The 14,606-nt window shown below is 39.6% G+C and overlaps 1 protein-coding gene across 1 annotated transcript in view; it reads left to right on the top strand.

The window, feature by feature from the left end:
• The window catches only part of MYO1E (myosin IE), a 93,194-nt gene that overhangs the window by 28,513 nt on the left and 50,075 nt on the right, over window positions 1-14,606 (top strand). Inside the window, exons 2-4 of the mRNA XM_061999321.1 lie at window positions 3,044-3,187; window positions 5,907-5,996; window positions 6,891-6,985. Of these exons, the coding sequence (XP_061855305.1) occupies window positions 3,044-3,187; window positions 5,907-5,996; window positions 6,891-6,985 (329 nt within the window). The remainder of the gene's footprint in view (window positions 1-3,043; window positions 3,188-5,906; window positions 5,997-6,890; window positions 6,986-14,606) is intronic.

Below are 14,606 nucleotides of genomic sequence, written 5' to 3'. Positions count from 1 at the left end.
AGAGCAAGAATTTGGGGGTAGGTGGTATCCTGTAGAACCAGCACTGCCTGTGTTGTTTCCCAGGCCAAGGAGGTGCTAGCCACTGTGCGTGGCCGTCCTAGTAGTGTTAGGTTCCTGGAGAAGAGAAAGGGAGAGCAAAATTTAATCACAGGTGCAGTTACATGCTACTAAAGCTTAGATTTGTTTCTAGATTCTAAGGAGAAGTCTGTCATCTGGTGATGATCTGCTGCTTCCTTGTATATTAGCATCAAAGGCCATGCTATAAGAGAGAAAAAACAGTTCCAAACTACTGCTAGAATGTGCCATTTAAAATATGATAGAATACTAATGTGAAGTACTTAGTATTACTGCTCTCAGCTGTCTTCCATGCTGTCGCTTTCCTGGACATTTAGGCTGCTGCCTTTTTATGAAATCTCTCTGCATCCTCTTTCCTTTGCCTCTATGTGATACTGCAGTACTCAGATTTGATTACAGCTACAGGTTAAAGCAGCATGGAGAGCCTTCCTGGCACTGCCCCTCTTGCTGGTGAGCCAGGTCACGCTGCATTTGGGAAAGCCCTTTGGCCTGGTAGTATATGTGGCACAATCACAGTCAACAAAAGGCTCAGACTTTTATAACGCCTACTGTTTTTGCAGACTGTGTCCACATTTTCCATGTATCCCGTGGCTTTGTGAGCTTTTTTGTCTTCTCTGTGCATTTGCTAGATCTGATGCCATAGCTTCCAATGGGAAGCTTGATTGTTTTCCCACTCTTGTTTCTTACACATTTCTGTAGCTTACTCTTATCTCATACTAAATCATATTCTGTATAGTTCTTTGAAGCATTTAATTGTTGGTATTTATTTTGATACCTTTTGGTCTATCCTGCGAGTTCTTTTTTTCTAAGTATAATATCATAAATAGCTGAGTGCAGTGAAGGAAATTTTGCTTCTCTGTTGGACTTCTGTTTTCTCCAATAACTCAACCTATAACTTGGATTTTTCAGTCATGTGGTTTTTAACAATTTCAAAAAATGAATTAATTCCTTCATTATCTCAGTGTTTCCAGATTACTGCTTCATAGAATCACAGAATGGTAGGGGTTGGAAGGGACCTTTAGAGATCATCTAGTCCAACCCCCCTGCAGAAGCAGGTCAACCTGCTTCCCTTGTGCAAATACAAAATTAACAATGTTCATACAAACTAAACTAGTTTAAGATTACTTTATCGAAGCTCATGTGAGGTTATGGATGTTCAAGAACATTGCTGGGATTGTGTGTTTTCAGACATTTGTCTCTACTATGTTTAAAAACATTCTTTTAATTAATTCAAATTTGCAACTCTTCTTCAGTGCTGTTAGTGACAGAGCTGCATCAGTGGTAGCAGTGGCTGGAGATTTAAAAGAAAACACATGTAAAGCCTACAAGTTCTCTGCTGTCTGCAGTAGTAAAAAGGGTCTGGGTTTAATACTAGTTTATTTGAGATACAAATGCAATTGTTCTTCAGTTTTTTATTTGTGTTGAGTTGAGATGAGGCTAATGTATAGGCCTTGCCCCATTTGCTAATATATGTTATGCAATATATCCGTGCCTTCATTTTTTGTTTTCTAATAAATGCAATGCTGTTTGTGGAAAAATGTAGCCTGAGACTAGTTTAATGAGCACTTTTAGCGAGCCCAGCTCAAAATAAGAACTCTGCTCTCCTAACTACACTTGTAGTTCCCACTCCTCTGCTAGGTGTTGTACACTAGTATAAGTGCTTGACTATTTACATGAGGAAACAATTTGGCAAATGTGCTTTTGTGTTAGTACAGTTGTGTAGGTCATTTGCTAGTGCAGAACTTTGTACACACAAGTTACTTCTCTGTAAACTGCTGATGTCTCATTTAAAAATACTTGTGCAGCCAAAGTGTTCAAAGTACTTCACTCTCCTTATTTGACCTGTAAAATTATGCATGATTTTATTTTGCAAAATACTTAAAATAAATTGCTTTATTCTGATGAATGTCTTGATCCCATAACATACATGAGAGCAGTGTAGCTAAATCACGTTGTTTGAAATTGTGATATTAAACCTTGAGGAGAATACACAGGATTTCCATTTTGTTGGCCACTTGTCCCTTGACAACATACTTGTAATTTATCAGTGTTAAATGTGTTAATTCCAGCATCAGTAATTTCAGTGTTCTGTAGACAAAAGTTAAAGTATAAAAAGGCAAGAGGCCAGAACTCCATTAACATGATCTATCAGACTATGGAAAATAGGTTTGGGTGTGGAGAGTAGCTTTAGGGCTGAGTTAATGATGACATTGATCTGGACTGGATTTCAATTTGTGTTGTGGGTGTATCCACAGATCCTAACTACTGTTCAAATTAGCTGGAAAAAACCCAGATTTTGATTTCAAGTGGTACAGCTTGAACTGTCACAAGTTTTCAGTAGCATCCTGAAATAGTAGTCTCTAAGTGTGGGGAGAGAATATCTATTTAAATGTCAGTTAAGCATGGTGACTAACAGATCGAAAGGGGCTGTTAAGACGTGCAGCCGACAAGCTGCATAACATAATCTGCAGAACATCACTGAATACTTACTGCATCAGACTCATACCTTCCATTTGAGTAACAGCCTACGTGCAGGTTTGACTTGAAAATCTGTAAAGGATGGAGAATCCACTGCACCCAATTTAATAGTTCAGGTGGTAGTTATTCTTGTTACTAATAGTTACACTGTAGGAGTGCAATTTTTGCGTTCTTGGCTTCCACTAACTGCATCTCTGTTGGAATAATTGTTTTTCACTGCTAGATTTAGAAATGTCTGCCATCCGAAATCTCTTCTGTGTGTAATCCCAGTGGAATTACCTTCTAATCTTTGCAGACAGTGCAAGTCCTTAGTAATTCAGAGGCAAGTCAGTTGATGTAATTCACATGTGCTTTTATGTAATGCCTGGATCAAGAAATAGAATTCAATGAAAGAAAAATATTATGGAAGTTGGAATTTGAATAGACAATTTTTAATTATTTAATGCTAATGAGAAATGTGCTAACCTTTTTGATGCTTGATTTCCTACAGGGCAGCAAAGGACACTACAGATATCACTGGCAGAGCCACAATGTCAAGCACAGTGGAGTGGATGATATGGTCCTTCTTTCTAAAATCACAGAGGATTCCATAGTGGAGAACCTAAAGAAAAGATACATGGATGATTATATTTTTGTATCCTTTATAATGTTGTTTTTAGCAGAGGCCCTGTGGACTTGCTGAGATAATGTGAAACTAATTGTATGTATGTCTTCTGTTGAAGCAGATTACTCAAGAAAGATGCTGAGTGTTGGATGTGACAGTTCACCTGAGACTACACTAAGTGCTTTGTAAACTGAGCTAGTTATGAGGATTGAGACTAAGATCTGAAAAAGTATTTCAGGGTATTCTTTCTGATATTTGAAATTGTTCTTGTCATTGGTGAAGACAGGCTTGTAGCTCTGTATATTTATCCATCCACGTAACCCCTGAAGCTACTGCAGTAATGCTACTTTTATGAGCAAGAATTCACAGGTTTAAGGCATGTGTATGTGTCAGTACCATATTGTCTTCTATACATCCCAAATTTGAATGCTTTCAAAACAGCATTTTTTCTGTGTCATAGCCCCATTTACCGCTTACGTTGGAATTGTTACTACCATGGATTGTAGGCTGATGGAAACAAATCAACATGTGAGCACCTGTAAACCCACAGTGTTCAGACTTCAGTTTTTGTTTTTCTATGATTACTGAAACCATGAAAGATTAAAACCCCATAACATATACCCTAATAAAAATATCAGATTTCAACTCCTAAGGTTTGCCTTTTTGTTTTTTTATTTTAAAAAAAAGTCATATAGTCACATGAGAGGAATTCCTTGTGATAAGAACAGTTACTGTTTCATTTTTAGCTTGCACAATGTAATGTGAGCTGCAATACTGAGTTTGGTAAATATTAGTCAATATGATTATGTCTTGGAAAGTGATACTGTTTCTTCTGCTGCTGTAGCCAGGTTTTCATGCTTCCTACTTACATCTGGTGAATAGCTTCCTTGAAGAGTTCAGCCTTTTTTTTTAGCAGACTGTTTCCATATATTCAGAAGAGCTAAATAGCGGCTCCATTTAGCAAGGACTGATAGAGAAACGTTAATGTTGCAGTTGTGCTGACATCTTCATCCCAAACCGCTGAGGTTTTTAGTATGTGTGCACATGGGGTTTGGATCCTCTGTTCAGTGATGTACAACACCATTATTAAATTTGCCTTATAAAAATGTGATAAAGTTGCACAATATTTGCCAAGCTGCAGAACATTCACAGAGTCTTCAGTGCTCTGTGCTGAAGAAACTAGTTTTTGCTTTTTCTTAAATATAAAAATGAGATTGTCGTAGAGATGGTCCTTCTACTGAAGCAGGAGTAAGTACGTTTTCTGAGGGCAGTTGTGGTCACATGAGTGATCAGAGTCTTCTTTTCAAGCATTATAATTCCTTTGTGTAGAGAGAAAAGATTCCTTTTGCAGTTCTGCAAAGGCTTTTCATTCTGAAATGGAAATCATCTCTTAACTTTCAGTTGTTTGTATGTCCACCCATGAATGAACATTTCTCTGTGCTATGTTGTATAGAGATTACTGAATCATCCCAGAAAATGCTGGTATTGTTCACCAACAGAATACTGTCTCTTTGGATGTTTATACTGACACAACAAATGCTTGATTTACTATATTCAAGGCCCAGATGTTGTCACTCTTATTTGGGTTAAATTTAAAAAAAACATTGCAAATTAACACTACAAAAATTATGTTCAGAGTTACCCTTCTTCTCTAACATGTTTCTAGTTCATACTGTGGCACCTCAATAATAAGATTCTTATGTAGAACAATCCAGCAGGATAAATGTGTTAATTTTCCTCTTGTCTGAACAGAAGGCTTAAGTAGTAAGTTTGCCTGTGAATTGTTCCAGATTGTTACATGGAACTTGCAGTACAACATTTTGGACACATTGACACGGGTACACTGATAACTCCCAGCTCAGTGAACCAGTCCTGCTTATAAAGTAGTATCAGTTGCTTCATATATATAAACTGCCATTTTAATTCCAAAGGTTTCTGAAGTATTTTGTAAATGTGCAGCTGAATACAGAATGGTGAAATACTAACATTCAAAGTGGTGCAAAAGAGCTTTGTGGGACATGTTACTATGTGACCTGATCTAGGTAAACCTGCTTCTGCAGGGGGAGTGGACTAGATGATCTCTAAAGGTCTGTTCCAACCCCTACCATTCTATGATTCTATGACTAATGATAGCTTGAAACTTGAGTGTCTTCTTACAGGACAGTCTGCAGTATAAAACTCAGGGGGACTGTTAATAGTTACACTCATCAAATACACCACAAACCAAATTACCTAATTCCTTCAGCTCCCCCACTAGTACATGCAGCTGAGTAATTGTCCCGGTTAGCTCAGCAGCAGCTATTTCCATCTGATTGTGCATGCTCAGCACTGTCTCCGTGAGGTCAGAATGTGTCACTATATTGTGCAAAAGTCAAAACAATTTTTTCTAATACTGACGATATGACCTCCTCAATTACAAAGGACTAAACCAGTTTTTAAATATGCCATTTCTTTTCTGTATTTTTATTTAAGGTGTGTCATATTTTGGCCTCTAATACGTGATTCTATACTTAGCTTGCCCAAAAATAAATATTTTGATCATATGAAAGTGTCCCACTGAATGGTATGTTTATATTCCTGTAAGCCTACTGATTTCATTTTTATTAACCATTGTTGCGAGCTGTGAGGCTTTTACTATTATTTGAAGCTGTGCTGTATTATGTAATAGATTAAAAAGGTTATTTGGCAGTCACTAGTGGTAAGATAATACTTTATGGAGCTTAGTTGCCTTAACTTATTTTGAATACAGACATATATTGGCTCTGTATTAATCTCTGTGAATCCTTTCAAGCAAATGCCATATTTTGGGGAAAAGGAAATTGAAATGTACCAAGGAGCAGTAAGTAAAGCTGTCTAAAACATACTGTGGTGTTCAGGGGCATGTAAATATTATTCTACATGGTTAAGCTCTTGGAAGCATTGGTTTTGGGTTTTGGTAACATTGTGCTAGCTTGTGAGATCTTGACTGATATCCATTACCAGATATTGAGTTTTCAAACTGAATTCCATGGTGCATAAGATTAATATTTCAAGACAATACTTGTATTGATTAACTTTAATCCATATCAAGTTTCTCTCCTGGACACACCCCTCTTGCTGCAAAGGCAGTCTTTAAGCTGTTGTATGCTTAAAGTGTGGTGCACAATATAAAATGGCTGTTAGTGGATTTGGAGACGGTGATTTCAGAACTCTTGAACTTGACAACAGCAATAAAAAAACCAGAGATGCCAAAATTAGATGCCACTTTTGAAAGTACAGGTTGAAGAGTGAGTCAGCACAAGGACATTAGGAACTTAAAATTCTTGAATTGGGCATGTCCATAGATCTGGGAAACCATTTGGATTGAATGGGCTCAGAGGGCAAAAATGGGACACACAGCACCAGGATCTGTGTAGCAGTTTGGGTAGCTTATTGTTAGCACATGACCGCTGGTGGAATGGGCCTAAATTATCTGAGTTTCTCTTGGACAAGTAATGTATTTCAAGCACAGACCAGTTTTAAAACAGGGTGTTTACAACAGTTTAGGAGAAAATTATGGATGAGATGAATCAGTAACAAAACCCAGAGAATTTGGTTTGTTTTTATTAAATGAACAAAGAATTCCTGGGGAAAATTCAGTGTAAAATGGAATACAGATTTGTTTTTCCAGGAAAATAATTCTTCCAATTTAAACAAAAATTTATATTCTGTGTTGTTTAATGCCATGTGGAAAATTATTCTCTTTTCCTCCTAGGCACAATATGAAAACCCACCACATATTTATGCTCTTGCAGACAGCATGTACAGAAACATGATTATTGACAGAGAAAATCAGTGTGTCATCATCAGGTAAGAAAAAGTTCTGTAAAATCTTTTAGCTTTTTCTTTTGGTGTTTTAACCTCAACAAGCAGAAAAGTTTATTTTTTACTACATCAATCAAAGTCTCTGTCCATGCCCACTGAACATTTTGGAGTTTTCTGGAATAGGCAAGTACTTTCTGACCTTCCCATTTTTGTTTTCATAGAATCATGGAATGGTAGGGGTTGGAACAGACCTTTAGAGATCATCTAGTCCAACCCCCCTGCAGAAGCAGGTTCACCTAGATCAGGTCGCATAGGAACATGTCCAGATGGGTCTTGAAGACCTCCAAGGAAGGAGACTCCACAACCCCTCTGGGCAGCCTGTGCCAGGGCTCCATCACTCTCATGGTGAAATAGTTTTTTCTTATGTTTAAGTGGAACTTTTTGTGTCCCAGCTTCATCCCATTATACCTTGTCCTGTTACTATCTACTATAGAAAAGAGGGATGTCCCAACCTCCTGACACCCACCCTTTAGATATTTATAAATGTTAATAAGATGACCCCTCAATCTCCTCTTCTCCAGACTAAATAGCCCCAGTTCCAGCAGTCTTTCCTCATATGGAAGATATTCTATACCCTTGATCATCTCGGTGGCCCCAGCACTTCCCTGTCCCTCTTGAGCTGAGGAGCCCAGAACTGGACACAGGACTGCAGATGAGGCCTCACCAGGGCAGAGTAAAGGAGGAGAAGAACCTCCCTTGACCTGCTGGCCACACTGTTCTTGATGCATCCCAGGATGCCATTGGCCTTCTTGGCCACGAGGGCACATTGCTGGCTCATGGTTAGTTTATTATCAATCAGGACTCCCAGGTCTCTCTCTGCAGAGCTGCTCTTCAGCAGGTCAGTCCCCAGCCTGTACTGGTGCAGGGGGTTGCTCCTTCCCAGATGCAGGACTCTGCACTTGTCCTTGTTGAACCTCATGAGGTTCCTCTCTGCCCAACACTCAAGCCAGTCGAGATCGCACTGAATGGCAGCACAGCCTCTGGGGAATCAGCCAGTCCTCCCAGTTTGGTGTCATCAGGGAACTTGCTGAGGGTACACTCTGTCCCCTCATCCAGGTCATTGATGAAGATGTTGAACAAGACTGGCCCCAGAACCAATCCCTGTGGAACTCCACTGGCCACAGGCCTCCAACTCAATCCTGTGCCATTGATCACCACCCTCTGGGCTCTGTCATTCAGCCAGCTCTCGATCCACCTCACTGTCCACTTATCCAAGCCACACTGCTTGAGCTTTCTGATGAGGATGTTATGGGAGACAGTATCAAAAGCCTTGCTGAAGTCAAGGTAGATGACATCCACTGCTCTCCCCTCATCTAGCCAGCCGGTTATGCACTCATAGAAGGCTGTCACGTTGGTCAAACAGGATTTCCCCTTGGTGAATCCATGTTGACTCCCCCTGATAACCATCTTTTCCTTCATATGTGCAGTGGTAACATTCAGGATGAGTTGTTCCATCACCTTTCCAGGGATGGAGGTGAGGCTGACCGGCCTGTAGTTTCCTGGGTCGTCCTTCCTGCCCTTTTTGAAAACCGGAGTGACACTGGCCTTTCTCCAGTCCTCAGGCACCTTGCCTGTCCTCCATGATTGTTCAAAAATGATAGAGAGGCTTAGCAATCACATCAGCCAGCTCCCTCAGCACTCTAGGATGCATCTCATCAGGACCCATTGACTTATGAGCCTTAAGCTTGACCAACAAATCTTTAACCTCTTCCTCTTCCACCCAGGGCAACTCCTCTGCTGTCCTGGCCATCCTGTTATCCTTGCCAGACTGGGCTTCCCAAGGGTCAGCCTTGGCCGTAAAGACTGAAGCAAAGGCGGCATTCGGTACTTCAGCCTTCTCTGCATCCTCAGACACCAGGGCACCCTCAGCATTTAGCAGTGGGCCCACATTACCCCTCACCATCCTTCTGCTGCTGATGTATTTGAAAAATGCCTTATTACTGTACTTAACATCCCTGGCTAAATTTAATTCTAGAAGGGCTCTAGCCTTCCTACTTGCACCCCTGCATGCCCTGCATTTTCAGTGAAATGCTGTTGATAGCTTAACCACAAGAAATGTCTTTCTCACAGAGCCAGCTTCATGCACAATAAAACCTGCAATAGCTTGAATGACTACATGAGAAAAATGGATTAACAGCTACAGATACTGTTAAATCCAACATTCTCCCTCTGACTACGTTTGCCATACTCTGGTTTTAGTAGTACTTCTGGGGTTTTTTCCTGTTAAATAAAAATACTTTTGTTCCTTTTGGAATTTTGCTTGCATCTAGCCAGCAAAAAAAAAAAAAGGAGAAGAGAGATACTGGAAGAGTTATTTTGTCTCAGTTATGAATCTATTTTAATTATTAGGTTGAGGGAACTAACTGAAGAGTTGTATGGAATTCTTTTAATGATGAGGTGTTACTTAAATCTGAGTCACAGTGAGTTTCGGGTCCAGAGGTACACATTGTTCTTGTTTGTAGTATATATAGTGTATGATAAAAGAAAGTGTGCAGAGAGCAAGAACTGCAGGATATTTGTGTACACTATACCTCTTCTAACTTGTTAGGAAACAGAGAAAACTTCAGAAGTTCACTATGGTGCTCCTGAAGCTGCACTTTACCTGAGTGGGATGCATGCATCACAGGGGCTGTGCAATGAAATCCACTGGGGTGCAGGAAGAAGATATCAGACTGTCAGGTGTTTGTAATGTACAAATAGATCAATTTTATACATGCGCTGCTCAGACATTTTTTAACGATGATGTGTGTGATCAAAGGTGTTTGGAGACCACTGTCCCGTGAGACTTTACCAAGAACTAGGAAAAGAAAAAGGAGAACGAGAAAAGATAATTTGAAGGAAAACTGTCATTATTTTATGAATAACAGCTTTTCTTAAGCTTTGTATCATTTCTCCCTGGAACATGCTGAGAAGGCAGCACTATGAATTTAACTGCTGTTGCACTGAACAAAAGAGAGATTTCAAGACTGAATATTTTCTTTGTGCAGGGGCCCTCTGGGGTGTTCTCCCTGGAGTGGCTGTGCCATGCAGCATCACAGCCCTGACAGGCCAGGATGTCAGTGGTGGTCAGATCAGATACCACGTAACTTAGCTTGCTCAGTCCCTTAGGCTGGAACCTGCCAGGAAACAGTGGATGGTTACTGACGTTGAAGCTGAAATGTGCTTGCACCAACCACTTATTCATTTAATGTTGTCGCAGGAGTAATATAAAGAGCTGGGTTTGGAATGTGGCTCTTACATGTGGAGGCGTTCCTGTACCTTACTGAATGATCAAGTGTGAAAAGAGATGTCATATTAATGTATCTCACTGGTGTCTCAGCTGCATCTCAGCTGCCCAAAAAGCCTGTGAGAAATTACTGCTTGAAAGTTATATTCACTGGTTTATTTTCTTGAATCAATGTCTGAGGATTGTCCAGGCAGAGCTTTCCTGGAGGACATGTTACAGTGGAAAAGTGCAGAGGTGTGTCTCTCTGAGTATCAACAACATACATGTAGGTATGTGGAAACTATTGATTTTACCTGTAGGAAGGCAACCAGGTGTTAAAAGATTGCTACACCTAGTAGTACTGTTCCTAGGAGAGCCTCCCTGTTCCTGAGCCCCTGCCTGCCACATGGTGCCATGTGAGACAAGATGCCCAGAAAGCATCTTCCTGGCTTTCATATTGTTGCCTGAGCTCAGACTTTTCTTTTTTTTTTTTTAAAACTTGTGCCTGTTGCCATAATAAAGTTGCTAGTCACAGTTAGTCAAATACAAATCTGTTAGGAATGGGTAATATTGGGATTTATTTTGCTTTTTGAACGAAGTAACATCCTAGAGCCTGGGATGTTTCACATGAAGTGAAGTTTACAGTGAGAAAGTTTAAACTCTGGTGAGCTGGGATTAACAATCACACTTCTTAATCCGTTGCTAATGCCCCAAAGTGCAATGAATGCCCCAAAGTCGTATTTTCAGAGATCTGAGGTGCAGATCTGAGATGCAGACTTTCAGGTTTAAATTCATGTGAGAATTCTTGTGCTTGAATGATGGACAATGCACTCTTTGGACTATCTTTGTGTTGTATGTGCACAATGAATTTTCTCTTAGTGTATGCACAGTCTGTTCAAAATCTGCTGGAGTTAACTGAAACCTACTGCAAAGGTGAAATGAGAAAAACCACGTTTGCCAAGGACATTTCAGAGAATTCCTCTACCTTTCTACACATTTATTTTTCTTATAACTGTTCTTATTACAAACACTTTAAAAACTGTGGACTAGACTTAGTTTTCCTGGTGGTAGTTATTTTTTGGGACGCTTAAAATTTATTTTTATAAAATCTATAACTCAGCCATCCATTACATTTATTCTGATTAGTTGATGTATTAGTTGATATTTTAATCCTTTTGACTACATTTAATTCAAATGTTTTAGATATATCCTGTATTTTCTGATTTTCATGTCATCATTATTTCTACGGACTACAGCTGGTTTAAAAGTGAAGTTAGATTTGGAATTTGTTTGCTTATGTCTTATTTCATAGACCAGAAGGCACTGAAATCGGTGGCAGACTAGAAGCTCCCAAGATGCTGCAGCTCATGAGTGAGCTAGCTTCATGTCTACTGCCACACTGTCAGCTTCCCTTAGCAGCTGCCAAGGACTTCACCATTTCTGCCCATAAACCCGTGATTCTTGAAAAATTGAGAACTAGTTCTGTCAGTTTGTCTTCAGTTCCACAGAAATCTGCTGAACCTAAGCAGTTTCAAATGAACTCTCACGTTTCAGGGAATCCTAGTTTTTGCCATAAATAAACGTTATGTGGAAAATGAGTGATGATAACAGGATGGTTATTGTGAGGTGCTTGTTTGCGTCTCTACTAGTCTGAATTGGCAGTGACTTCACTGAAAGTCCCTGGTGGAACAGAAGGAACAGAGTAAGCTAGTACAGAAACAAACCCAGGTTCTTCTTTCCTTTTTCCCACCTCCCCGCGCCAAAAGCTGGCAGATTTCTCCCCTAAAGAAAGTTTTGCAAAGAGAGAAAGAAGTATAGATTGGACATTCAGGTCATATAGGCAATATCTGGTTTATGATGTGTATGGAGTCTTGGAAGCAGAGACAAAGATGATGGGAAAGGGTTTGGTGCATGTGTTTTGGACACGTGTGGCATCCACCTCCTGACCTGGGAGGGGACTTGCATTCCTACGGACTAGACATCAGTTTCCAGACAAGTGAAGGAAGGTCCATGCAGTGTCCTGCTGTAGTGTCTGTGTGAGGATCATACGTCCTTGTGTGGGGACATTTTAATTCCAAATAAAGCATTTGTACACTGATAGAAAAAGCTCAGCCTCTTCAAAAAGTTGATGAATGAACTAGGAAAACAGATCCAAAAGAAAATGCAGTTCTTTCAAAGGCTAAATATATAGATCCCAAAAATAATCTTTGTGTTTGATAATACTAATCTAAGAAAGAAAACCTCTTACTGAACAACCTTTCCAGAGCCAGGGAGGCCTGTTTCATTAGTGGAAGAATTGCAGCACCTATGCATATGTGTGAAGAAAATTATATACACTCATGTCTAATTATAGCTGAGAAGCCATGAGCTATTTTGAAGGGCTGTTAACAGTGTAAACAATGAGGTTGTTCATGGGCTGGATTCAGACTGGCTGGGCTGAATGCAGTGTGTGCTTAGGTGGGGAGGAGAGAGCAGTACCTATAGTCCTCTTCCCTCCTTTTTTATGCACTGGGCAGAATTACAAAGGCAGTTCACTTACATGGGGAACAGAGTTGTGCTGGAGTCTGAGTTCTCATTAGTTTTTTGTCTTAACGGAGGCATGATACTTAATTTAAGCCTCTATGGAACCAAACTCTTATGTTTACCACAGCAGACTGTTCACATTTCTTCCTCTCTTGGAATGACAGCCCTCCCAGAGTATCAACAAGGAATTGTCCTGTCAGCATTATGAATTAGTCTTCAATTATGAAGGATTGTCTGTTGTGGCTTTTAATTCCTTCTGGGCTGTCATTGTCCTTTAATTGAGAGTGGTGGTTATCATCAGTATTTTCCTAGGATGTAGCAATAAATGTGTTTCTTCAGAGTGTTCTTAAGGTTTTACCTTCCTTTGAAGTTGAGGACTTTATTTTGACTTTCTGTAGTATCAGCCAGGAGAAGTTACAGTTGCTTTAAAGCAGTTTTTCAGTCTGGCTGGTTTGTAATTCTACTTTGTATTTACATCCATGTGGTAACATTTGAATAGAGTAAAGCTGTGTATGATGACTGCATACCTGGAAAGATAATACATCTCAAATTCTACAAATAGAAGTTAATGGAAAGTTCATTTATCACCCCAGCTGTTTTTAGTGAATAGGTCATGTCTATCTTAAGTCTAGTAAGTTCAGACTTTTATATAAACCTTTCCTGCTGCAACTTGAGCCCATTTCCTCTTGTCCTATCCTTCATTACTGAAGAGATCAACTCATACCTCACTACAACCTCCTTTCAAGTAGTTGTAGAGAGTGATCATGTGTCCCCTCAGCCTCCTCCAGGCTAAACATCCCCAGCTCCCTCAGCCACTCCTCAGACTTATTCTCTAGACTCTTCACCAGCTTCTTTGTCCGTCTCTGGAATACACTCCAGCACGTTCTTGTAGTGAGTGGCCCAGAGCTGAACACAGCACTTGAGGTGTGGCCTCACCAGCACCAAGTACAGGGAACACCAGTCACTTCCTTGGTCCTGCTGGCCACACTCTTTCTGATACATAATTAGAGAAAGTAAATTTTCTTTGTAAACAAACAGAAAAGCTTATCCAAACACATCAGACTATTTTACATATTCATTGTTCTTTGCTGCGGGATCCAAGAGTTCTTTATAAACGTTTGTTGTTAGAATTTCTACATTGTACTAGTGATATAGGTAAGTAGTTTTGTTTCACAGCCAGGTATACTATATTAAATGCTAGTCAGAAATTAATTTTAGAAGGATGAGGCTATCTGTTGGATCTTGCTTCTGGAATCATTGATTACATTTCCTCTGAGAAGGAAGGAAGGAGCAAAATATTTCCTGTCTGCATTTGTAGACTTACTCTGATTTCAGCTAAGTGCTAATTGACTTCACTGAACAAAATGTCACTTTTTTGAAGTTGCAAATAATGCTAGAAAAAAACCTGCCTTTGAAAGCATTATCTTTTTTGAGTGACTGAGGCTACGTAATGTTTTTATTTTTAGTAAGAAAAGTCTCTTGAGAAAATTGTCAGAACCACAATCCACTTACTTGAAGCCATTATAATATTTTCAACCTTTAAAAACCCCTGTACTTCCAAAATACTGAAAATTTAAAATAGTTTTAATGAGAAAAAGCTTCTGTGTGTGAATCATTTGGCAGGTATGCCACAAGTTCCCTGTTACAGTAGACTGCGTGAGCTTTACTGGGGGCAAGATAACATCCGATCAGTTAAAGTTATGTCTGTTCATAAAAAATGCATCATCCTGTTTTATTCTACTTTAACGGGAACAATTTACTGAGCTCTGATCAATAAAAGCATAAAACGGGAAAAAAAAGTGAATGTATGCATAAATCTAAAGCAAACTCTGAAAGGCAGTCTTTTCAGCTAAATTAATTTAATATTAAGGACCACTG

Source organism: Colius striatus, chromosome 7, assembly GCF_028858725.1.
Source record: "Colius striatus isolate bColStr4 chromosome 7, bColStr4.1.hap1, whole genome shotgun sequence".
NCBI lineage: Eukaryota > Metazoa > Chordata > Aves > Coliiformes > Coliidae > Colius > Colius striatus.
This window is presented reverse-complemented; position numbering and strand designations above follow the sequence as displayed.